Here is a 25,860-nt window from a genome sequence, read left to right as displayed (position 1 = left end):
GAGAGCCTCGTCAACCACGAGGAGGAGGTAGGTTCTGTTTTAACTACAGTGGAAAGCCATTGAAGACTTTTAAGCAAGTGAAGATGGGATTTGATTTACATCATGGTAATACCAGGTCCGTGTCTAAGAGCTAGAACTTCATAGCAAGTATAAGGAGTCTGAGGTCTATTTCTGTCCTAAGTGTCAGCCAGGAAACTTAAGTCTCAAATTTATATCTTTTCAAAAATCGCTATTAACTACCAAACAATTTACCCACATGCCATCTTCTTCTCTGGCCTTCCAGTGAAGGACTCCCCATCTTTAAGGTGTGGATCAGTTAATGTGATCAGGTAGGGTGGTGTTGTGCTTTACAAAACACTCCAGATCCGCCAATCTATATACAAACCTTGTAGAGGAACAAGTTACCCAGCGTCACATCTACTCGTGTCTTTCACCAAGACATCATGCGTTTAGTGTCTACTTTTTGCCTGGGGTAGGCCTAGGTGCTCTAGAGATTAAAGAAATGTAAGGCACGGGACTTGCCCTCAAGACATTTAACAGTTTATCTGGGTAGTAAGATTTGCCCATACACAAGATAAAGAGCAATTCAGCACTGACCTGTGGGGCGCTGACTCTAATTATAGTACTAGTTCTGAGAGCATAGTGCTACTTCTCAGGATCCTGTAGTATGTTCAGGATCCACAAGCCACGGGGAGGATGAGTGCCTTGCATTCTTCTTGCTGCCTTTCACTTGATACCAGGGGCTACTGGAGATAACTGTTTAATAAGATTTATTGTATACAGTCTCCTTGCTTAACATTTCTTACAGTATTCTGTGTTGTTAAGACAAATGATGCTTGAGTATTGCAGTTATCTGCTTATATGTTTGTCTCTCCAATTAGACTGTGAGCTCCTTGAGAAAGGACCTTATTTATATTTCTGTCCCCAGTACCTGGCACTGAATGAACGAATGAATGAAGACAGCCAGTTGTAAAGTGTGTGTGTGTGCACGCGCATCCATGTGCACATGTGCGTGTGTGTGTGTGCGTGTGTGTGTGTGTGAAAGAGAGAGAGGGAGAGGATGAAAGACAGACACAGATACCGCTCTATTGCAAACTTGTTGGAATTCTGGGCATGGAATTTGAAACAACACTCCTGTTCTGTCAGGAGCCCAGGTTCTAAAATATTCTGAATATCTAATTGTGTGCTTTGGGTGGTTCTCTGTATCTGTGAAGTGAGAATAATTGCCCTTCTTATAGGAATAGAAATGCCCTGCTTCTATGAGAATATTGCATCTTGCCTCATACAACAAGCCACCTTCAACTATGGGCACAGTTTGGTTTCCAGCTTTTCTAGTGAAGAAAGTAAGAAGCAAACTCTTAGATTATGAGAGAGAGTGTTGAGGCCTGGGAAGTTTCAGGTGTGAAGTTCCCTGCTCATCAGCGTGCCTGCTCATGTGCACATAGGGCCCTGAGTTCCCAAAGATGAGGCTCTTTTTTCCCCAGCCCCTCACCCTCTGAGTAACACCACTTCCTCTCCACAGCCCCTCGCCACTACCCTAACTCCCATTATAGTCTCCAACATTCTCTGCCTCCCTGACATCCCCAGCAATTCCACATCTCGCCCTTCACTCATGTCTTTCAAAAAAAATATGAGTAGTGCTGGGGGCAAATCATAATTGATCAGCCGTTTGTTGATTATTGGGGATTTGGAGACCTGAAAAGATAACATCTGTTTGAAGTGCCCATTTCCATTTCCATCTTGCTGGCCTGAGGAGTTTCTGAAAAGTGCCTTTATGTTTAAGTTTGTTGTACAACTTAGGAAGTAATTAGGACCTTCAAACCAGAGGAAAGGAGCAGTGTAGTCATGGCTATATTCTACCTCATCATTTCTGATAATATCTTTTATCAAATTCTTCTCATCCCAATCTTTCTGTAGCTCTAGGAAGAACCCACCCACCTCGTTTCAGAGAACCCTCACATGCAGCTCCCATGTGTGGCTGGCTTCCAGTTCTGACATCATATCTGTAGGACATGATGTTTTCAGTAGCTGCCTTGCTGTCAGGGTCATTCATGTTTTTGCATATTGTTCAAAGTTGGGCTACGGCCTTCCCATAGAATTCAGGGGATTAAAGAATCCCTCAATTCGCATACACCTCTTTCTGCTACTTGATATGCTCTGTTCATGGCATCTAAACTGTGGGATATAGAAGTTGGTTTCTGATGTGTTTTTAAATAGAATCATTTCCCAGAATCCTTCTTTCTCATCATGTAAACATTTGTCTCGAATTTAACACTACTTAAACCCTACCAAATGCAGAGTGCCAGATAGCAAAGGATTACATATTCCAGGCCCTTAGCTTTCTTTAATGATGTCTGAAGTTCTGCATATCTTGAGGGAGAGGAGAGATGGCACAGATAGGAAGCTGGTGTTTACGTACAAAGGTTAAGGAATGCTGCTGTATCTAGGATGAAGATTCATAGAAGAGGTGGGTCATGTGTAGTACACTTTGTTCTCAAACAGAGCTTTCCCCACAGCCTTTCTCTTTGACATTTAAAGTGTACAAGCCATAAGGTTAAGGTGAAAATTAAGAAAAACATTCTGGCAATGAGAGCTGCTGCAGAGGAATAACCTTTTAAAGGAAAACCTGGAAGTTCTCCTGACCCAAACAAATGAGAAAAAAGTCTCCTATAATCTTTCTAGATATGAGAGAAGAATCTCATTTGTCTGTTCCCTCTCAACCTTTTGTTATTCCATTGTGAATCCTTGAGAAAAAGCAGAGAGTAGCATATTTCTAATGCTCCAGTTACCCCTTACCAGTCCATTATTGCCCCATGTGCATGTAGGAAAACCTTGGTACCTTGGCATGAGGAAATCATTATGTTTGTCCAGTAGATTAAGGATCTTCCTCCGTTTCTTGAGTGAGCTTGTTTTTTTCATTTTAAATGGTGTTTCTGTGCACTCAGCCTCTGCCATTGGTGACACTTACTTCTCAGTGGTTGGGAAAATCCGAAGGGTGTGAGGGCAACACAACTCAGAGAGGGCAGCCACTGTCAATCCAGAGGCCTCTCAACCTGCCTGGCCCCTGAGAGGCCCTCAGACATGTTGCTGGGTGAGAAAGTGAGCCAGTTGGCCAGCTAGTTTTGACTGATTTATATATCTGCTAGTAGGCCCTGTGTTCTCACCCTGAAACTGGAAAAAAATGGCCTCGTGTAATGGAGTTCCCGCAGCTCTATTTTTAATAAACTTTACCACATCTTGATTCCCCAGTCCTTCAATTCTACGGTTTGATCCCTTTGTCATGCTTCAGCCGTCGGCATTAGCCAAGTGCTACACAGAGACAGTGCGGCCCAGTTGCAGCACTGGTAGCTAATCTAAGCTGTCATTTTACTGGCCCCCACGTTAGCCGAAAATCTCCTGTTCATCTGACTATAGCAGTCTCTGCACCAACAAGAAATTTCTTCTAAACTCTGACAGAAGGTTATTTAATGGCTGGAAGTGTCAGGATTAATTATTGCGATCTCTTTTCCTCTGTAGCTAAAATTCTTAATAATAATATTTTTGCTATTTGTAACTTGGGAATTATTTCTTATATTATTCTTGATCAAATGTACAAACTGAGTTTCAAGATTCTCTTTCCTGAGTACATATGGATAAAAATCTATTTTGGTGAAGCTCTTTTAAAAGTAACTTTTGGTATTCTTAACCCCTGAGAAGGTAAGCCAACCTCCTCAGACCTCGGAATTTCTTGTAATGAGAAAGAGGCTATGATTTAACTTTGTCACTCTCAGTCTGTCTTTATTAAATACTGAGGTGCCATGGCATCTTTTCCCCCAAGTTACCATGAATTCAAAAGAGCTAGCCTTTATACCAGCCCTGTCCAATAGCACTTTCAGTGATGATAGAAATATTCTATAACACTAGCCACTAGCCACATGTGCTATTGAGTGCTTAAATGCGGCTGGCTTGAGTGAAGAGCTGAATTTTTAATTTAATTTAATTTTAATTAATTTAAATTTAAGTAGTCATATGTGGGTGGTGGCTGTTACATTAGACAATAGGGTTTTAGGCTTTATTCTGCCACTTAGGAACAAGGTGATTTTAGGTAACTCACTTAACTTTTCTGAACTCAAATTCTACTTTTATAAAATTCTTATCTAACATGGAAACAACCTAAATGGATGTGGGGTGGGTGTGTGTACGTGTGTGTGTGTGTGTGTATATACACACACATATACATACAGACAGTGGAATACTACTCAGCCATAAAAAAGAATGAAATAATGCCATTTGCAGCAACATGGATGGACTTAGAGATTATCATACTAAGTGAAGTAAGTCAGAAAGAGAAAGGCAAATACCATATGATATCGCTTATATGTGGAATCTAAAATATGACACAAATGAACTTATCTGTGAAACAGAAGAAGACTCACAGACAGAACAGACTGTGGTTGCCAAGGGGGAGGGAGGTGGGGGAGGGATGGATTGGGAGTTAGCAGGTGCAAACTGTTATATGTATGTATAACTGAATCACTTTGCTGTACACCAGAAAATAACACAACATTGTAAACCAACTGTGCTTCAATAAAATAAATTTTTTAAAAATAAAATTCTTATCTACCCCACAGTTAATTTGGAGATAAATGAGATGGTGTATTGTTCATGCTTTTGAAATACAGGCAGTATTATTTGCAGTTAAGAGTGAGAACATTAGCTTGGATCTACCATCTTGTGAATATGAAAGCAGCTTTTAATACATATATATATATCATTAAGTTCTGTGAAAACGAGTGTTTGGGAACAGGAACTATCTTTTTTTTTTTTTTAAGCATCTTTATTGGAGTAGAATTGCTTTACAATGGTGTATTAGTTTCTGCTTTATAACAAAGTGAACCAGCTATACATATACATATATCCCCATATCTCCTCCCTCTTGCGTCTCCCTCCCACCCTCCCTATCCCACCCCTCTAGGTGGTCACAAAGCACCGAGCTGATCTCCCTGTGCTATGCAGCTGCTTCCCACTAGCTATCGGTTTTACATTTGGTAGTATATATTAGTCCATGCCACTCTCTCACTTCGTCCCAGCTTACCCTTCCCCCTCCCCGTGTCCTCAAGTCCATTCTCTACATCTGTGTCATTATTCCTGTCCTGCCCCTAGGTTCTTCATAACCTTTTTTTTTTTTTAGATCAGGAACTATCTTTCAGTAAATAAAATCCTTCTTAATTTCACTTTCCTCCCTACCCTTGGATTAAAAAACAATTGCTGAAAATTACTGACTCAAAGAACCACTAGTCAACGTGGTACTCTGTTAAAATTGTTCCCCTTTTGGTTGTATATTAATGGGACTACTATTTTATTAGCTTGCCCTCTCCATGGTAATGTATTTTTGTTTTTAACCTCTCTTAAAACAAAACAAGTGAGTGGCTGGGTTGGGAATAATTTTTTTTTTATTTTGGGGCAGCTTGCCAAGAGACAGAAATATTCACCAGCAGGGACACTGGTGATTCCAAAGCAGAAGAGGGTCTAGTTTGAGGCTGAATTGCCACCCATCCCCCCTTTTGTAAAGCTTACAAAGATGGAAGATGACAAAATTGTAGGCTTCAAGGAATTGTCATTTGTTTTGCTTTTAAGTGAAGTGTTACAATGTCTGAGACATTCTTTTTTTAAATTTATTTTTTTATACAGCAGGTTCTTACTAGTTATCTATTTTATACATATTAATGTATATATGTGAATCCCAATCTCCCAATTCATCCCCCATCCCCCATCCCCCCCCCGGCCCCACTTTCCCCCCTTGGTGTCCATACATTTGTTCTTTACATTTGTGTCTCTATTTCTGCCTTGCAAACTGGTTCATCTGTACCATTTTTCTAGATTCCACATATATGCGTTAATATACGATATTTGTTTTTCTCTTTCTGACTTACTTCACTCTGTATGAGAATCTCTAGGTCCATCCACGGTCCGAGACATTCTGTCTCAAAGGATTCTGTGTAGATTATGAGTTTGGGTGGGGCTAGGGTGAGAGCAGATCCTCACCTGGGCCTTGGCCGTTTCCCATGTGCTCCAGTCCACTTGGGAGTTGCTAGAAGCTCTGTGTGGTAGTCTCTGAACAGCTGTTCCTGTGAGCAAAGAAGTTTGGACAGGATCTGACCAGCTTCCCTTTCTGGCAGCAGCTCAGAAGAGGCCTCCCTCGGGACTTCCCTGGTGGTGCAGTGGGTAAGAATCCGCCTGCCAGTGCAGGGGACACGGGTTTGAGCCCTGGTTTGGGAAGATCCCACATGCCACGGAGCAGCTAAGACCGTGCACCCAACTACTGAGCCTGTGCTCTAGAGCCCATGAGCCACAACTACTGAAGCCCACACCTAGAGCCCGTGCTCCGCAACAAAAGAAGCCACCACAATGAGAAGCCTGCACACTGCAATAAGTAGCGCCTGCTCGCCGCAACTAGAGAAAGCCTGTGCGCAGCAACAAAGACCCAACACAGCCAAAAATAAAACAAATAAATAAATAAATTTATAAAAGAGAAAAAAAAGAAAAGCCCTCCCCAAAGCCTGAAGTTTTCCCACCTCTCCAGTCCACCCACGGCCCTTGGGCTCGTGCTTCTCTCAGATGCTCACTCTCACAGCTGTTAGTGTGGTCCACTTGGCTTTTTCAGATAAATAGATATCTTTGTTTGTTTGTTTGTTTTTGTGGTACACGGGCCTCTCACTGTTGTGGCCTCTCCCGTTGCGAAGCACAGGCTCCAGACGCGCAGGCTCAGCAGCCATGGCTCATGGGCCCAGCCACTCCGCGGCATGTGGGATCCTCCCGGACCGGGGCACGAACCCGTGTCCCCTGCATCGGCAGGCGGACTCTCAACCACTGCGCCACCAGGGAAGCCCCATAGATATCTTTGGATGAAAGAGCTAGTTTTTTTTTTCCCTTTTCTTTTTAATTGAGATGTAATTGACATACATTATATTAGTTTCAGATGTACAGCATAACTTTTTTTTTTTTTTTAAAGAAACAGAGAAAGAGAACTCCACCTATCTGAGATGGTGTATCCTCAGCACAGGAATCTTACCATTTAACTGTAGTTGAATCCCAAGTTTAAATGGCATTTGATAAACACCATGGTAGGGACTTCCCTGGTGGTCCAGTGGGTAAGACTCCATGCTCCCAGTGCAGGAGGCTCGGGTTCAATCCCTGGTCGAGGAACTAGATCCTGAATGCATGCCGCAACCAAGAGTTCGCATGCTGCAACTAAGAAGTCCGCATGCCACAACTAAAAGATCCCGTGTGCCATAACTAAGATCCGGTGCAACCAAAATAAATAAATAAAAATAAATCTTTAAAAAAAAAACACCACGGTAAAACATGTGTTCCAGTATTAGAGCTAACCTGATCCCTAGATTTGAAGCTGAAAGAAAATTGGTTAGGCATATGGCCTCAGGAATCTTCTCTTTCATCTCAGGAGAAGACCAGCTGGGCATGTTACTCCTTGGCATTTTATGTTGCCTTTCTGATATATGTCAGCATCCTCATCTCTCTTCCTGCTGATGTAGGTCATCAGAAGTGTGTATTCCTATGTCAGTGGTCAGTGACTAGCATAGAACCTCTTCCTTGTCCAGTTGCTAACTAATCCTAAAATAGACCCTAGAATGAGTTGTATGTTCTGAGCGTATTCATTGCTGAATCCAAAGAAGAATCCAACAAGGAGCTCTCTTGAACAGACCATCAAAAGTAATCTTCTTGATACAGGTTCTTGATACAATTTAATATCTAAAAAGTGTAATAGGTATTCACTTTCATTTAATAATTCTCAACACGTCTGAGATATCTGATAACATCTTTGCAAGATAATAAGTGAAGTAAAGGAGTTAATAAAGTCACTTGTTGAAACTACGCACTAATTTTACTTAAACGATAAAAATCCTAAAGAATTATGTATTCAAGGGGAGCCCTGATAGATATCTGATGATGGCAGTGATCTAAAATCCTTCAACCTAGTGGGATGTTATTTGCAGAAGGGCAAAGGTGATTTGGGGCTTGTATCTAAACAGATGACTTAGGTGTATTGATTATGGGGCTCCAAAAAGGTGTATATGTGTATGCTTCAGCAAGGAGTGTATATTGGAATGATAATTGACTGATCTGGAGTATTAGGCTGGGCTATGGTGTGAAAGGCAGATACAAACATGGTGGCATACATGTCAAAGAGAAACTTGAAAGGCCAAATTCAAAATATTTGACCCCTAATATTTTAGCCTTTTGGAATTCACGGTACCTGTTGATATTCATGCCGTGCAAGATTGTGCTATGACTTTTTTCTCCCAGTCTTGAGTCTCTTTCACCATCAGTGGGTCAAGGTTGAAGATTCTGGAGCAGCTTGCACTTCTGCAAAGGAAAAGATTAGCATCCTTGAGTCTCCATTTTTAACATTCATTCCTGGTAGTTGGCTTCCCTGATGGTTTGGGTGGGGGTGACAGCCCAAGTGCCAAAACAGGATATGGATGAAGCACGTTTTCTGCCTGTCAGTTTGGACCCGTGCTTGTCCCAGAGTGCATGATCCCTTCCCCATACCCCATCACCCAAGCTCTTTCTTTGATTCACATGAACTTAGTTCTGGTTTTCGTTGTCATGGCCAGTCCCTGGACTGTTGACACAACTCTTTGGTTAATGGTCAACAATTGCAGGTTATTTTTGCAGGCATTTTGGTATGACAGATAAAAACAGAAAGACAAAAAATGGAAGTCAACCCCAGTTAGCTCTCAGCATTTAACTCCACACCCACGCTGTTCTCTTCAGAAGGAGGATGGCACAGAAAAAAAAGTTAAAACAATACCAGTTCCAAAAGCTTATTAACCAGAGCTTCTAGCAGATGGCAGAGCACTTTCACTTTGATGCTAGGAGTCATCACGGCAAATTGTATAATTGCCATCTTGCTGATGAGAATACTGAGGCTCAGAGGGGTCATGTGACTTGCCCAAGGTCACAGCACCACTAAAAGACAGAGGTAGATCCACTCCAGGTCTTCTGGCTCTGAACCCCATGCTAATTCCTGAAGGTCACGGTCTAATGATTCTTACTGACAGAGGAATTTCATGATGATAGCTTGATGTACTTTCAAAATTTCAACTTCGTAAATACTAAAATTGAAACAGTGTTAGATCAGGAACTACAGTTGGTGGGGAAAGGTGAAAGTTAGTGGGGAGGGGTTGTATGTGAGAGTAGCTCCATCATTTTTAAACCCTCTGTTAAAATTGCTTCCAAGTTGCTGCTCTTGTCTGCTGGCTTGAAGGCCATGGGCATCTTTTCACTTCTGTCCTAATAACGCTTAGTTAAATCAGACGTTCTTGATTTTGTGTGTGTGTGTGTGCCATTGATGCTCCTTGGAAAATCTTACACATCCTCTCACTAGACAGTTGCCCAAGCAAGTACCCAAAATTCAGCACACAGTTTCCAGGGATTCATAGATACTCTAAAGCTGGTATAGTGTGCCCCAGGTTAAGGGCCCCTCCTCTGCCTGGATATGGAATCCCAAGAAAAATCATTCCCCTAATGCTGTTGTAAATCCTTACACATCAGTGACACAGCCAACCTCTGTGCTAAGATCAAGGACTACATTTCTGTAGCCGCCTTCCACTGAGTGCGTTGCCAGGCCCGAATACAAACAGCAGGGCGTGGAATCCATCCCAGCTGAATGCGGCCCTCGCCAGGGTGTGAGGAAGATGGCAAAAGGCCCTGATCCTCTGACTCTCAGAAATACATACTTTGTACCTCGAAGCAGTGATCCTGCAAAGAGCTCAGGAGATTAAACTCTACCATTTTGTGGGCACCTACACAGCCATCAGAGTGGCAATTTTGAGTTAGTTAGCTGTTCAGAAAAATTATCAAGTCCTTACTAGGTATACTTTTTAGTCACTTAGCCCCTGGTGGTAGAGAATGAGCAAATAAAAATTCTTACTTTCTCATCTGCAGTGTCACCTTTCCCCTGCCTTTTGGACTAGGGAAACAATGGTTTTCAAATTTTATTGGCACCAGCCTCCTTGAAGAGCTGACTAAAGATTGAAATTCTTGAAGCTCTGGAATCTCTGCATTACATAGAGATTCTTGCCCTCCAGACACTTTCTAATGCTGGGAAAAGCCTGCCTTGCCTGCCTCTCATATGGCCTTGCACCATGTCTGTGGTCAGTTTGGCAGAGCTAATGAACTGTCTGGAGCTGTGTGACAGACTTCTGTGCTAGGGCCACGGGATGTGGCAAAAGACTCAGTTAACTTTGGAAGGAGTTTGATTATACGGTGACTCCCTTTTCTGCTATGTTGACCCCTTTGAGAGAGGGTTGATTGGAAAAGGGATGGGGAAATGTGTGCCCCTTGACATTTTCTGAGGTTATATCTGAAGTCCTCCCTTCTGTCCCGTTGCCAATATTAGAGCAAATGACAAGGCAGCATTTCTTTCCAGAGGAGTAGGGAGGAGAAGAAAGCAAAATGTAAAAGATCAGATTAAAATCACTGTTTGTTATTTTTTTGTAACTATCAATTTTTTTTTTAAAGATGCTTGATCAGAGAAGTATCTTTTCTCTGACCCACTCCCACCCCTCCTCCTACCTGGCTTATGCTGAAATATACATAAATTAAAAGATCTGAATTTTAGAATCAGAAGAACCAGAGTCTGCTCTTTGTTCTGCCGTTAATTAGGATGTGATCCCAGGCAAGTCAGTTCTCCTTTATAAAGTGTAGGAAATGGCAGGTACTAAGACACTCAAGTGAGGTAATTCCCAGCATGCTGTGCGAACAGCAGGGGAAAAACAAGGAAACAATTTGCAGCAGATCTTTTTATTTACGTTACCCTCAGGAGCCTTTTGTCAACAGCATGGTTGACAGGCACAATCCTGCTTTATTTCTTCTCCCTGTTTCATTCCCTCTATTTCCACTTGAGAACAGGGTAAAGTCCAAAGTCCTGCAGGGCCCTCTGCGGCTCCCCCTCTTACAGTGTCTCCTCCCCCTCTTCTCTTTGCTCACTCTGCTCTGCCAGCCTGGCCTGCTTGAGGTCCCTCTGTCTCTCAGGCAGGTTCCCACCCAGGGCCTTTGCACTTGCTCTTCTCCTTGCCTGCAGGGCTCATTCCTTTCCTCCAGGTCTTGGCTCAAACATCACATTAGAAAGTCTTTCCCTGACCACTGCGTATAAAATCCTGCCCTATCACCCTCTATCGCCCGTACCCTGCTTTATATTTCTTCAGAGCATATACCACCTCCTACTGTGTTAGGTGTTTATTTGTCTGATGCATCATTCTTCACTAGGGAAGAACAAGGATATCCCAGCACCAACAGACATGTGGGCTCTCAATTAATACTTGTTGGCAGTGAGTAATCAACAGTTAGCGGTCTTAACCCCTTAGGGGACACACACCTCTGGACCCCACCCTCACTCTTACTCCTCTGCCTCTTGTGACTAGTCCCCCTCTCCACCAACTCACCGGCATAGCTCCGAGACCTCTGGCTGTGTCCTAAGTATGAGTAATCCTCTGGAAACTTTGCAAGCCATATTTTTTCTGACCTGCCCACTATTAACATCTCTCTCTTTCTACCTACACCCTTTTTCTTGAAACCGAGTCTCTATATCTTTATAGCCTTCTCCCACCCCCGTGAGCCTTCTCAGGTTCTTTTGATGGGCTCTGTCCGTCACCTATGCTTAAATTCTGAGAGTCTCTTAAGATTCATCCTGGGAAGTATTTTCTTCTGTCTCAACATAACATATATCACATTATGCCTAGATGATGCCATATGCACACACATACACATATAAGCATATGTACATATATACACACACATGCAAGTACACACACATACCACTTGCACATCTCTTGATAGGATGTCACACAATTAGCTCATATTCAGCATGTCCCAAACTAAACACCATCTGTCCCACCCTGTCCCAGGCCTACTCCTTCTGTGTCCCCTCTCTGGGAGTGTTAATGGCATGACCATTTACCCGCTCCCTCCACTTTATTCTTCTGAGTGGCCTCTTGGTCTCTACTAGAGTAAGCTTGTAAAAATGCAGTTCTTACTATTTTGCAATTCCCAATGTAATACTTGATTTCAGGCAGGTATCATCAATAGATGCTAAAACCATTAGGTAAGTAGTGCTTAGGGAACAGCATTTTCACAAGGCCTCAAAATGTTACCCCACAGATTATGTATTAATTACAAAGGGGGAAATGCTACCTTTAGGATGGAGAGATCTGGTGTCATCTTTCATGCTTTCAGCACTGTCAGTGGTTGGGCAGCATGGTACTGTGTGTGCCTCCTGATGTTAAGAAGTACACATCAGCTATGTAGTCTTTCTGCCCAAAATGTTTAACCTAAATCTAATCACGAGGAAACAGCCAAATTCAGAATATAGGACATTCTTTCCACAAGACAAGCTGGTTTGTATACTTAAGTCAGTGTCAGGAAAAGTGCAAAAGGCAAGAGTACTGTTTCAAAATGTGACCGAGGAGACAACTATGAAATGTAGTGCTGATTCTTGATTACATCTTGGATTAAGGGGGAAAATCCAAACTGCTATAAAAGACATTTGATGGCGATTGAGGAAATTCAAACATGGACTGCAAATTCGATTATATTATTGGATTAATATTAATTTTCTGAGGTGTGATAAAGATATTTTAGTTAGATAAGAGAATGTCTTTCTTCTTAAGAAATGCATATTGAAGAATTTAGGGATGAAATGTTGTGATTGATAGTCATCCCTCTGTATCTGCAGGTTTCGTATCCACAGGTTCTAAATATGTGGGTTCAACCAACCGCAGATTGAAAATATTTGGAAAAAAAATTCCAGAAAGTTCCCAAAAGCAAAACTTGCATTTGCCACGCACTGGAAATTATTTACATAGCAATCACATTGTATTAGGGATTATAAATAATCTAGAGACGATTTAAAGTATATGGGAGAATGTGCATAGGTTATATGCAAATGCTACGCCATTTTGTATAAGGAACTTGAGCATCCTTATACAAGATTTTGGTACATGGATTTTGGTGTCCGTGGGGCATCCAGGAGCCAATCACCTGCAGATACCAAGGGACAACTGTGTCTGCGACTCACTTCCAAGTGATTAAATAAACAAACAATTGTGTGTATGTGCATGTGCGCACAGGAGAGAGAGAAAACAAATATGGCTAAAAGATAACTGGTGAATCTAGGTCAGAGTTATAGGGTCATTTATTACTTGCTCTTTCAGTGTTTTTGTAGGTTTCAAAAAAAAAATTCAAAATTAAAAGGGGGTGCAGGGAAGAGGGGGGAGCATGTGAGTGCAGACATGAGTGGTGAAATGAATACATACCAATTACCAGGTATGTTTCTGCTCATTTAATTTTTTTTTAACATCTTTATTGGAGTATAATTGCTTTACAATGGTGTGTTAGTTTCTGCTTTATAACAAAGTGAATCAGCTATACATATACATATACATATACATATACATATACATATATCCACATCTCCTCCCTCTTGCGTCTCCCTCCCACCCTGCCTATCCCATCCCTCTAGGTGGTCACAAAGCACGGAGCTGATCTCCCTGTGCTATGCGGCTGCTTCCCACTAGCTATCTATTTTACATTTGGTAGTGTATATATGTCAATGTCACTCTCTCACTTCGTCCCAGCTTACCTTTCCCCCTCCCCATGTCCTCAAGTCCATTCTCTAGTAGGTCTGTGTCTTTATTCCTGTCCTGCCCCTAGGTTCTTCATGACCTTTTTTGTTGTTGTTTTAGATTCCATATATGTGCATTAGCATACGGTATTTGTTTTTCTCTTTCTGACTTACTTCACTCTGTATGACGGACTCTAGGTCCATCCACCTTACTACAAATAGCTCAGTTTCATTTCTTTCTGTGGCTGAGTAATATTCCATTGTGTATATGTGCCACGTCTTCATTCCATTTTTTAACATAAAACATCAGGTTAGAAATAACTCCCCACCCCTCCGTGTAGTTCGGATCGCGTCGCTCACCTGGTTAACGTGGTCGTTACAGACCACTCTGGCCTCCATGGTCTCTGATGAGAAATCTGCTGTCATTCACGTTGTTTTTCCTCTGGCTGCTTTCAAGTTTTTTTCTGTGTTTTTAGTTTTCAAAAGTTTAATTCTGATGTATCCTGGGGTGAAGTGCTTTGGGTTTAACTTGTTTGGGGTTTGCTCAGCTTCTTCAGTCTCTGAAGACTTATGTCTCTTTCCAAATTTGGGAAGTTTTAAGTACTTTTCCAACCCATCTTTTTCCTTTCCTTCCAGGGCTTGGATGACACGATATTAAACTTTTTTTGTAGGTGGAGGTGACCTTGTAATGGTGAAAGGTCCTGACACCTCACCAGTCCTCCCCGTGACACCACCTCAGCGGGGGGGAGGTGGGGAATCTCCTTACTGCTAGAGGGGGTGTAAGTCCAGGCTCCCCACTTGGTCTCCACTTATTCCTTGGGTTGGGGGCAGCCTCCTACTTGACCTTCTTTGACACCACCTGGCAGGGGTGTTGGGGTGCTTCATTACAGCCTTGTAAGGGTGAAAGTCTAGACTCCTAGTTGGCCTTTCCTGTTGGGGGTGGGACTTTCACCGTGCTCTCTGGCTGGGGTAGAATGATTACTGTCTTAAGTTTTTTCTCTTGCTAGGCTGCCCTTTTCCTGGTCCTGTGGCTAGTGAGAGTAGGTTTTGTTGGGGCTTTTTTGTCCGCTTCCATTGGCATTTCCAGGTTGCCAGCTTCTTCAGCTCCAAGTCTGGGATGTAAGAGGCAAAAAGGAAACTCGGGGGACTCGCCACTGTGTCATTCTTTGGGTTCCAAGGTCCCTAGCCAGTCTGCCACCTTCCCTCCACCTTTCAGAACCTATTTATGTAAGGTCCAGAGTGTTTATTTGTACTTAGAGGGAAGAACAGAGAAAAATATGTCTTCCCCGGCTCCCCAGATGCAGGCCCTGCCCCCCGCACCCCCCCCCCAAGTCTCATGATCCCCACGTGAGCACCCAGGTCCCACCACATCAGACCACTTGTAGTCCCTTGAGCTTGTCACGCTCTTAGATGACCTTCCTTGTCTGCCTGTGGTGTTTCTGTTCCATTCATTTGGGTTTTCTCTGTAAAATCTACCCAGACAGTTCACACACTCTTTCCTCAGGCAGAATTTTGCCTCTTCTGTCTTACATAGCACTTTAAATTACCTCTACAACTATGCTTCCGTCTTGTATTGTAATTATTTGTCTTTTTCCCTGACCAAACCCTGAGCTGCCTTTGAGGGCTGGGACTCCATCCTGTACATCCTTGTCCTCAGTAACTAGCACAGTATTTACTTAAGAATTATTTATTAGATAGATGGATGAATGGATGTAGTTCTGATTTCCCACCTGAGTTGTTAAGTATGTTTGTTACCACACACAGACACAGCCCCCACTGATGCACTGTGCGTATGCCTGCTGCTTCTACAGTGAACAGAGAAACCCAGCAGGCTTGCCTGGAAGAAGGGCTCCTTAGCCCATGGCCGTCTGTTGGTCTCTGTTAGCTGTCCTGTGTTTATAGCCTTTGAGTTCCTCTGAATACAGAATTGGCGGTGAGCTTAATTCTAGCCTAGTATGGGAACGATCATTTTTACTATGTCAGCACCTAATGAAGTGACATTCAGACCCAGGCACCTAAAATAAATATTCCTTAATGATAATGATGAGAAAATGAATATCTGTGGTTTGTTGCTATCCTTCTTGCTGAGATGCATTTCCAGAACTGCTTTGTGGCTCCTAGGAGGCTTTCACTTGCCTACATGTTGAACTAAATTTGGGGCTGGTGATGGGAAAGCGCTACATTCATGTGCTAGGTTGGTGGTTTTTTGTTTTTTTTTTTAAGTTATTCTCTTTTATTTATTTATTTATTGGCTGCCTTGGATCTTTGTTGCTGCACGCAGGCTTTCTCTAGTTGTGGCGAGCGGGGGCTGCTCTTCATTGTGGTGCACGGGCTTCTCTTGTTGTGGAGCATGGGCTCTAGAACGCAGGCTCAGTAGTTGTGGCGCACGGGCTTAGTTGCTCCACTGCATGTGGGATCTTCCCGGACCAGGGTTCAAACCCGTGTCCCCTGCGTTGGCAGGCGGATTCTTAATCACTGCACCACCAGGGAAGTCCCACTGGGTTGGTTTTTAAGGCTCCTTATGTTTGCGCTTTGGTGCTAGATCAGATCACAACGCTCCATCTGATCAGATCATACCCAGCACATCACCGAACTCCCCCTGAAAGTGGATGGCAGTGCGTTTTGAAAAAGGAAATTGAAACCGCTTTTCTCTTTTTAGTTCACAAATGACCTCACTTAATTAAGGTAGCAAATGTGTAAGGGGAGAAAGAAGATGGGCGCTGGAGAGAGGAAACAGAGTATTAAATTGGGGGTTAGAGCCAGCCAGGGGCGGGGCCCACATCTAGCACCGAAACTGTGACTAAGAGCACCACACCTCTTAGCCACTTGTGTTCATTTGATTTCCGTGGGCGGGGGGGGGCTTGGTTATTTTTCCTTTCAGCGTGTTTGCACACACCCCTGTGTTCACACAAAGCCATGCAAGTGTTCCAGGAAACCAGCTCCCAGAGGGTGGGAGTAAAGGATCAAGTTTTGTGCCCTCTGACACCAAGGATGTATATTCTCATAAACAACATGCACAGTTCTGGGGTTTGCATTGGTTTGGCGGGGCTTCTCTTTCAGAGACGGCCTTCTAGGAGTTTCCGGGAAAATAAAATTTCCGAGTGAGCAGTGTCCTGGCTCCTCTGGCAAAGCATTAAGGCAGCGAGAGAGGGCGTGAGCGTCTAAGGTGAATGCCACCCTCCTACTCAGACACATGTTTATGGGTTAGCTTCGAGCCTTTGGGGGTTTTCCACAGCTAGTAGAGGCCTAAACTTTCAAATTATTTTCTGCGTTGCTGTACTTCCTTGTGTCTTATTCCCTTAGCATGGAAGCTTGTGATTTTGACTATACATTGCCACCTGCTTCTACATCAAGAAAGCCCAGGGCTTACCTTTATCACCCCTAATCTCTTCACTAGGTTACCCTCCACGGCTGCAGCTTTTAACAGAGCTGGCCAGACACATATAGGAGTGCCCTTTCCACCCCAAACCCCGACCTACCGAGAGCACTGGCTGCCCCAGCTCCAGGCTTCCCCAGATGGGCCTGGGAAGCGCCTTCCAGGAGTCCTGACTGAAGCCCGTAAACAACTGGTCATTACTCCCTCTTCCTTTCACATGTTGGAAGTGGCTCTTGAAACCGCTGAACTTGCTGTCACAGAGCAGAATTAGACGTGGGGAGAGAGCAGCACAGAGTGAGTGGGCTCTTCAGGGGCTGATAGAAGCCTACACACTTGTCACAAAGGGAGAAAGAGAGACAGAGCTGGGCCTGGGTTGGGGTCCACCACTCAGTGAGTGACCTCACAGGTTACTGCAGTGTTAGTTTCCTCACATGTAGAATTGGAATAGTGGTGCCTACCTCATGGTTGTTAAGAGGATTCAGTGAGATTATAATGTTGTTGTTATAAAATGACACCGTCTTTTGGGATCAGTAATTATTGTTTTGAATTCTTTTCTTGGTCTTCATTTCTGGTTCTTTTGCCCAAGCTCTGAGCAGCTAGTGAACTGCTCTGGTCTTCTCATCCACCTCCAGGCTCGTTTCCTAGTATCAGTGCTGAAGGCTGCACCTTAAGCTCCATGGTGAGCCCCAGGTTTGAAACCGTGGCTTTGTGTACCTGCAGTCACTTTGCACCCCTCTTCTGAGCCTTCCTTACACCTGTTTGTGCTCAGTACTGTGGTCGAGCTGGCCTTTCCACGTGGCCTGCCCTCAGCCCTACATCTAAGCATTGCAGGTCATTGAGGCCTCCTTGCCTCCCATCCAATGGGGTCATTCTTCTCCACTTTTTGAAGAAGTTAAGGAACCAACCCAGAGGAGGGAAAGAACTCTGACTTGAGGGTGAGAGAGAATTAGGTTATGATCCTGTTCTGCCACTTGCTGCCTTTCCTGCCCTTTCTGAGCCTGTCCTCATCTGTACAGTGGAATATTACACATCACATGGAGTCATTAGGAGTATTCAATTAGGTAACATTTTAAAGTATTTAGAACCATGCCCACCACAGAAGGTAGGCATCCTCGCTGTTACACAAAAATTTCCTTAACTCGATGGAAGCAGGAAGTCACGTACAGTACAGCCAGTTCACCTGTCACTTATCCCCACTCATGGTGCCATATCCTCTTTGTACATGAAAATGTTGCATTCCCCTTCCATCAAGAAATTCTGCGCTTTGTGAGTTGTTTTTCCAGAAGCTGGATCTGTGCCTTACCCCTTAGGATAGCCAGTGTAGGTCGTTGCACGCTGACTGGTGTTGAGCCAGATTATCTGTGACCGTGGTGTAGGAACTAGTTGGCCCGTGTGGGAATCTAACCCCTAATTCAACCAAATCACTGCACGTGATGACAGCAGCACCCTAAATGTGTTGGTGAGGGCGCCACTGGCTGCAGAGCCCTTTCACTCTCCTTCGGTTGTCACAGGAGTTCTGGGAGGTGGGCGGACTCGACTCTACAGAAGAAGAAAATGAGACCTGGAAAGCAGTCATTCCCCGTGTCACACCAGCAGTAACTGCTAGAACCCAGGACAGGCATGCACATGTCTTGCTTTTATATCTGGGACTTCTGTGAAGTTTTGAACCGAGATGAGAGCCTAATTCTGGATGTACAAATGAAAGTTCAGTGCTCACAGAATCCTCTAGTTTTCCTGTCACCAGTGTACACTTTGTATCCGTTCCTTACAGAATATTCATTAATTCATTGAATGACTTATGTGCTCTCCGTGGCGGGGGTAATGTCAGAAAGAAGTAGACAAACCCCCTGCCGTGCGCAGAGGAGCTTATTGGGAGGCTGGCAATGAATAGAGAGAGATGCAGGATGACCATCCAGGGTGTCAGGCGGTGATGAGCTGTGGAGAAAACTAAGGCAGAAAGGCAGCTGGGGGGCGGGGCGGACACTGAGTTTTGCTTTGATTCTTAGTGCTTCTCGTCTCATCTGTGTGATAAGCGCTCCTAGAGCAAGGTTGTGTGTTCATTCCCTGCTGGTCCATCACACCCTGCATATCAGGACTTTTGGAGGCTGATTTTGGAGTTGAACCAGCTTTACTCAGTAGAAGCAGGTGCAGGGGCTGTCTGCTTACTCACTGAGATGCCAAGACCTTCAGATTAGAGCTGGGATGGCCTGGGTCGTGCTTTGGAATGCTCTGGTAGCTTGGGGAGGGAGACTGTGCTGGTTTTCCTTAGAGAATATTTGTTAAATCTAGCGCTCCCCCTGCCGTTAGAAGATAGGGTACTTCTAACTGATCTTTTAAAATGAGTTTCTTTTTTACTTTAATATTAGGAAAAAAAAAAACTTAAAGAAAAAAAGAAGTACTGCAGTGACATTTGGAGCTTTCTTCGGGGACTGCTGCTGCTGAGGCCCAGCCCCTGGGGGTGGGATGGGGGGAGGAAGCGCAAAGGCCCAGGCAGGATAGGGTCATATCTGTGCTCTGGCTACTTTTAGCGTCTCCTTACCCCTGCACTCCTACCACAGCCAGCAGCCCAGCAAAAGTTATCTGCACACACAGTTTCACAGCTGCTCTGAAATTCTAGGGCAGCAGAAGTGAAACTGACCACGGTCTTACGAATTTCTCTCTTACTGCTGTTGTTCCCTACTTGAAGTGAGTCAGGCCTTTTCCCCTCTCGTCCTCAGGGTGTCCCAACTCGTTATCTGCTGAGTTTTTGACACAGACTCTCTTCACGGCGCTGTGTTTGTAGAGAGTCCTGCTTTGGTCTCCCCACCCTCAGTGTGCTTTGCTGAGTTGCGAGCTGTGGCCATGTGGTGGTAGCCCCAGAAAAGAGCCGGGTCCCTGACGGGGGATACAGTGAGCCTTCTGGTCAGCTGCTGGTTGTGTGCACCAAGGTTAACCATACAATCATGGTGAAGTTCTTTTAGTCCTTCAAGATGAAATTCAAGTTAATTTTAGCAGCACTGTTAATACCAGCTGAACCAAAGAAGGAAATGGCACCCAAGTAGATGCATGTCTTTTTGGTTTAACTGCCTCATTCAGACAGTTCGGTCACTTTGCGATTCCTGATGAGGTTGGAGAAGGAAAGTGGGTGGACCCAACTTGCAGCTCTGCTCTGTGTCCCGGTCTCCCCGAGAGTAAAGGGAGGCCCAGTGGGCATTCTTGGAGAATTGACTTCTCCATAAGGATTATATTAAAGTTATATTCCATGGGTGTACCTTATAGAGCCCAAGCTTAGGCAGCGACTGTTTCCACTAGGAGCAAAGTAACCAGAATGGTTTTGATGGGGTAGCTGAACCATAAAGATATGTGCTTACTCAGGTGCCGTTTTCTTCTTCACTTCAGCTGATATTAATAGTACTGCTAAAATTAACTTGAATTTAAGATACCTTCTCCACTGTAAATTGTAGCAGTAGACATGATGCTTCACTATAAAGTAATTCTTTTATGATTCTTCTCCCAACAGCTTTGAAAAGTCCAGCTGCATTTCATGAGCAGAGAAGGAGCTTGGAGCGGGCCAGGGTAAGGCACCTTGCTTCCCAAGGATTCCTAAGAGCATTTTCAGAGCCTGTTGTGCTGCTGTCATCTTCCTTCCAGTCTAGCGTTGCCTTCAGGGTCAGCCCTGGACTTATGGTTCTAAATAGAAAGCTCTGGCTTTTCTGCTTCATCCCCACCCCAGCGTCTCCCAGTGTGATGATATGGGCCATGATCAGAATGAGTTTCCTCCTTTAGTACATTCAAAGGTATGTAATGGTCACCTCCCTTCTTTTGGTTTGGAGACCACTAGTATTTTCCCATCTTTAATTCCACTTAGCCTTTTGTAGCTGTTAGGACACGACCACCAGCCACGGAAAAGCTTGCTGAGTGGTGGTCCCTCCTGTCTGGCCACACTGCCCACACCTCTCCAGAATGGGCATGGAAACCTTACTGGTCTCCGTGTGCCCCTGAGCAGCCAGGGTCCACTTGAGGCCGTGGAAGCAGAAGCTGGGTCCCTCTGAGCTCAGGTTCACACTGCAGCACCTGGCTTGTTGCACTGTTCCCCTCAGTTTCAGTTCCCTCGGGGGCCTCAGGGGATATTCTGCTGCCCAGTGTGGGCGGAGATAGGGAAGTCGCCAGAACATGCTTCTCCCTCTCAGCCCCTTCACTTTTCTCTTTTATGTAAAAGGCAAGGGAAGAGAACCTCCCCAGATGGAGGATCATAGGCCGGGGCTCCCTAAGACCCACAGCTCTTTCAGAGACTCTGAAATATTTACCTCCAAGACTTATCTTACTATCTTCTGTCTTTATTTTATTTTTAACAAATTTCTGAGGAAAATTATGATTAATTCTTAGAGTGAGTGGGAAGAATGAGGTCACAGGTCCTGGGAACCAAAGGAGTGACCAGCTGCACTGTTTCAGTGGCTGGGAGGATGAGAGAATACAGCAGGGAGAAAAGGAATGTCATTGCCTGTGCCCTCAACCCAGTCTTAAGACTTGGCACCATTTCCTGGCCTGCTTCTCCAAGGCAAGGAGTAAATACAAACTAATTAGTACAGCTACTAGTCTATTGAGTACTTTTTTTTTTTTTTTTTTTTTTGTGGTACGCGGGCCTCTCACTGTCGTGGCCTCTCCCGTTGCGGAGCACAGGCTCCGGACGCGCAGGCTCAGCGGCCATGGCTCACGGGCCCAGCCGCTCCGCGGCATGTGGGATCTTCCTGGACCGGGGCACTAACCCGTGTCCCCTGCATTGGCAGGCGGACTCTCAACCACTGCGCCACCAGGGAAGCCCTATTGAGTACTTTTATATGTGAAATTGTACCCTTTTTTTGTTTATGTTCACATCAGCTCTTATGAATTAGGTGTTACTATCTTTATCTTAATAGATGCAGTTAAGAGAGGTTAACTAACTTGTCCAGCTAGTAAGTGGCAAGCTTACTGGGATTTAAACCTTGGTGTGTGGGCTCCAGGTGTTTTCTTCATCAGTACCGTATGCCTCCCTCTGCTGTCTGTGAAGACGTGCAGTGTACACCTATTCTGCCGTCTTTTCCGGCAGCCATGACAGTACTTCTGCCCACTGCAGATGGGTGATAGGCCCTGAACCCGTGGCCACTGTAAGCCATCTCCTGGAGAGCCCAGCACCACCCAGGGGCTGGCACAGAGCTGACCAGTCAAAGCACCAAGGCCAGTCCAAGGAGCAAGTCTTTACCTTGCTGCAGGCATGCAGTATGCTCTGATACTTTGTTTTCTATTCAATTCTACTCTACCCTACTCTGCTCTGTCTTGTCCTGTCCTGTCCTGTCCTGTCCTATCCTACCCTATCCTGTGCTGGTCCTGACCCACTAATCATCTTGACCTATGGTTTGTAAAATTCTGGTGCAAAGGTTAAGAGCACAGGCTCTAGAGTCAGACAAATCCAGACATCATAATGTGAGTCAGACATTATAACGTGAGCGCCGGGCAGTGGGCTGGCTCTGGGACTGTTGAGGGAATGGTTTAATTTGCTTGGCGTCTCAGAAATGCAGAAATGAGGACATGAGACTTTAAGGAACTAGAGCTATGACACCATGTATCAAAATTAGTACTCTACTTGGCAGCCATTCAGAGTGAATGGAAAATGCTCATGGTATCAGGCAATGCCAAGTTTTTTGAAATAAGGTATAAAATTATATTCAGTATGATTATAGCTTTGCAAAATTAAACTTATCTTTTGCATGGAAGAATGATTAGAAACAAATATCCCCAAATACTAACGGTGGATGATTAAAAATTTTTATTGTTGTTTTACTTTCTAATTTTCTGAATTTTCTGAATTTTCTTTGATGAACATAACATATGATAGTAAAAGTAATAGGTTAAAAAATATATTAGTAGTCCAGCCTCAGAGCGACAAATGGTCTTGACAGATGGATGATGCCCTTGGCAGGTGCGCTGAAAGTGGACGACGCGTCCTTCCAGGCCTCAGGACCCTGCAGTCTCCAGGCTGAGGCTGTGGGGGCTGCAGAGGTGACCCACTAAAGGCATGGCTGCTTTTTGGTCCTCTTCATGCCATAAGCTTGTGACCTGGATCTGAGAGCTGCTTGGTGTGTTTTTTTTCTATAGACAGAGGACTACCTGAAGCGGAAGATTCGTTCCCGGCCGGAGAGATCGGAGCTGGTCAGGATGCACATTTTGGAAGGTGTGTTAGATTGGAAATGCTTCTTCATCTAAACCCTTGTTCTCACTGTTTTCACCCCTGCACCACCCACGTTTTGTCTTCCCTCTTTTTCATCACTCCCATTTCTGTTGACAGTGTAAGCCAGAGCCTTAACGCAGTAAAACAGCAGTGCTGTGGGCACCACCACTGGTTTTTGGGAATTCCCAAAGGAGCACAATCACATTCTCTTGGGGTGGCTTTCCCTTTTTCTATGGCCATGTGGTGGCCCTGGATCTCATAAAACCTCGGTATGAAATCCTTTCCTCCAACTCTGTTTTTAAATGTGTTTACTTTCTGTTTTCATTAATTCCTTCATCCATCCATTCATTCGCTCACTCAGTATTTACAGGAGCACCTGTGAAGTACAAGCAAGGTCATCCCAGATGTACTCCACCTGCCCACACACACTTCTTTCCTCATTCTAGGGAAGGAAAGGTTTTGGCTTGAGTCTATTCATTTTTTGTTTGGTTTTGAAACCACTTTGGGGTTGGAAGAAGACTCTCCTAGACTGAACCCCACACTTCGCAGAGGAAGACACTGAGACCTAGAGCAGGGAGGTGAATTGTCCCCATAACGCAGCGAGCTTGAGGGAGAGGAGACACCACCCATTGCCTGGTGCTCCTTCAGCTCTAGCTCCAGCTCAGAGAGTCGTCTGGGCCAGCCTGTGCCTAGTGACCATTGTTGCGTGTGACCACACACTGTCCACAGCGGGGGCCCCTTCTTCTATCCTTGTGAAACTTCAAGCCGGGCCACCGTACTCTGCCTGGGATGTGATTTGCATTCTCATGGTCTCTGCTCCTTCCCCAGAGGGAAGGGGAGCTGCTCTGGAGTTCCCAGGGCAGAACCAGCTCATTCCTATATCCTTCTATACTCCATTCTCTCCCACGGGCAGAGACCTCGGCCGAGCCTTCCCTGCAGGCCAAGCAGCTGAAGCTGAAAAGAGCCAGGCTGGCCGATGACCTCAACGAGAAGATTGCGCAGAGGCCTGGCCCCATGGAGCTGGTGGAGAAGAATATCCTGCCTGTGGAGTCTAGCCTGAAGGAAGCCCTCATTGGTGAGGAGGCCCGGCCACCACGTGTGGACTTGAAGGCAGGGCGCAGAGGGAATGGGCTCTGGACCGCTTGCTCCCTGACTTCCTGCTTAGCCTTGGGGGAGCCGAGGTACAGAGTATGAGAGCCTGATAAACGGGCCCTGTGAGCCTGGGACAGTGCCAGCGGCCTCACAGATCAGCGCCGTGCCAAAATAACTACGTCAGTGACAGAGAGGCCTCTGTCCACTTCTCATCTCTGTGAGTGCAGGGGCTTGTCCCTCTTCCCCAGAGAAGGTAGGTAGATGTCCGGGGTGGTGTGTGTGAGCACGTGGAGACGCTGGGACCTTGAAACTGTACCTGCGGTTTCTTTTCATTAGTGAAATCTCTTCTTGGAGCCTGGCACTCTCCTCAGATAGTTCACTCAGTAAAGGTCAATTGATCCAAGCAGTGTGCTAGGTGCTAGGGCCACAGCCACACAAGGTAGACCAAGCCCCTCGTCCTTATGGAGCTCAAGCCCAGGAGCAGATACAGGCAAGGAAATAGGTGAGAGTGAGATGGAGGGCCACCCACCCCGGCCCCAACAGGGGGCATCGGCGTCAGAAGAGGTGAGGCCCAGATGGGGGTGCGGGTGAGTAGGAATTAAAGCGTATGCAGCGTGCAGAAGGAGCCGCCTGCACGTGGAGCTGGAAGCAGGTGTCGAGACGTGAGGGGGAGGCCACAGAGTCCAGGACGTGCAGGGCCTCGTGTGCCACAGGCAGGTGTGCAGACATGATTCCCTCAGACTTTGGTAACTGTCGGTACAGACATGTTTCTTTTGCTGCCGCGGGCCTGAGACCTGCCCCTGGGGAGCAGCTGTGCCTTCAGGAGGCTCAGATGCTCTCACCTAGAAGGGAGCTAGCTCTTTGGGCAGGGCAGGGGAGGGCACAGGAGGAGGCCCAAAGCAGGCCACGTTGGGCCCGAGCCCTGGCTCAGAGGAGACCGGTCTCTGGGGCCTCATCTGCACCCGCAGAGGAGGCACCCTGACCGCCCTCTTCCCCTTTAACTCCTTGCTTTGCCCTGGCATTCACTTCACCTTGTGTCAGTGTTTTCCTGCCCGGACCTTCACCAGATTCCACGACAGCATTTGGGCCAAGGTCAGTTCTGGACTCTCCAGCCAGCCCAAGTCTGGTAAATGTTTGCTGAGAGTCAGCCATGTGCCAGGCCTGTGTGAGTCCTCCCGTTACAGAGACGAACAGAATATGCTGCAGCTGCCCTCAGATAACTCAGTCTGATGGAGAAGGCTGCCGTGTGCACAAGTGATTTCTGAGTCTAGCTCCCAGGCACGTGTGGCGCCACGTAGTTAGAAGGACCAGGGCCCTGTGACATCGTAGCCAAGTCACCTGCCGTTCAGGCCAGTTTGCAGGCTCCCAGGTGATGATGGCTGTGAAGGGCCCGGCACAGTCCTGGGTGCCCGGGGAGACTCGGGGAAGGGCTGCTGCTGTCTGCAGTGACGTTCATTACAGACCAGCTGGCGGCTCTGTCGTGGACAATGTAGGACAGTGGCGTGCAGCAGGGGCAGCGAGATCCCGTCCGAGATGGGCTTCTCTCAGGGACGCGGACGGTGGTGGGGCTGACGGCATGTTTGG

At 45.5% G+C, this 25,860-nt stretch overlaps 1 protein-coding gene across 1 annotated transcript in view; it reads left to right on the top strand.

The window, feature by feature from the left end:
* MRTFA (myocardin related transcription factor A) overlaps positions 1–25,860 on the top strand; it is a gene marked incomplete at both ends in the record, with an annotated part of 105,829 nt that overhangs the window by 68,004 nt on the left and 11,965 nt on the right. The window contains 3 exons of the mRNA XM_079715894.1: positions 20,500–20,555; positions 23,112–23,187; positions 24,098–24,259. Of these exons, the coding sequence (XP_079572020.1) occupies positions 20,500–20,555; positions 23,112–23,187; positions 24,098–24,259 (294 nt within the window). The remainder of the gene's footprint in view (positions 1–20,499; positions 20,556–23,111; positions 23,188–24,097; positions 24,260–25,860) is intronic.

Source organism: Hyperoodon ampullatus (genome assembly GCF_949752795.1).
Source record: "Hyperoodon ampullatus genome assembly, chromosome: 11".
Classification (NCBI taxonomy): domain Eukaryota; kingdom Metazoa; phylum Chordata; class Mammalia; order Artiodactyla; family Ziphiidae; genus Hyperoodon; species Hyperoodon ampullatus.
This window is presented reverse-complemented; position numbering and strand designations above follow the sequence as displayed.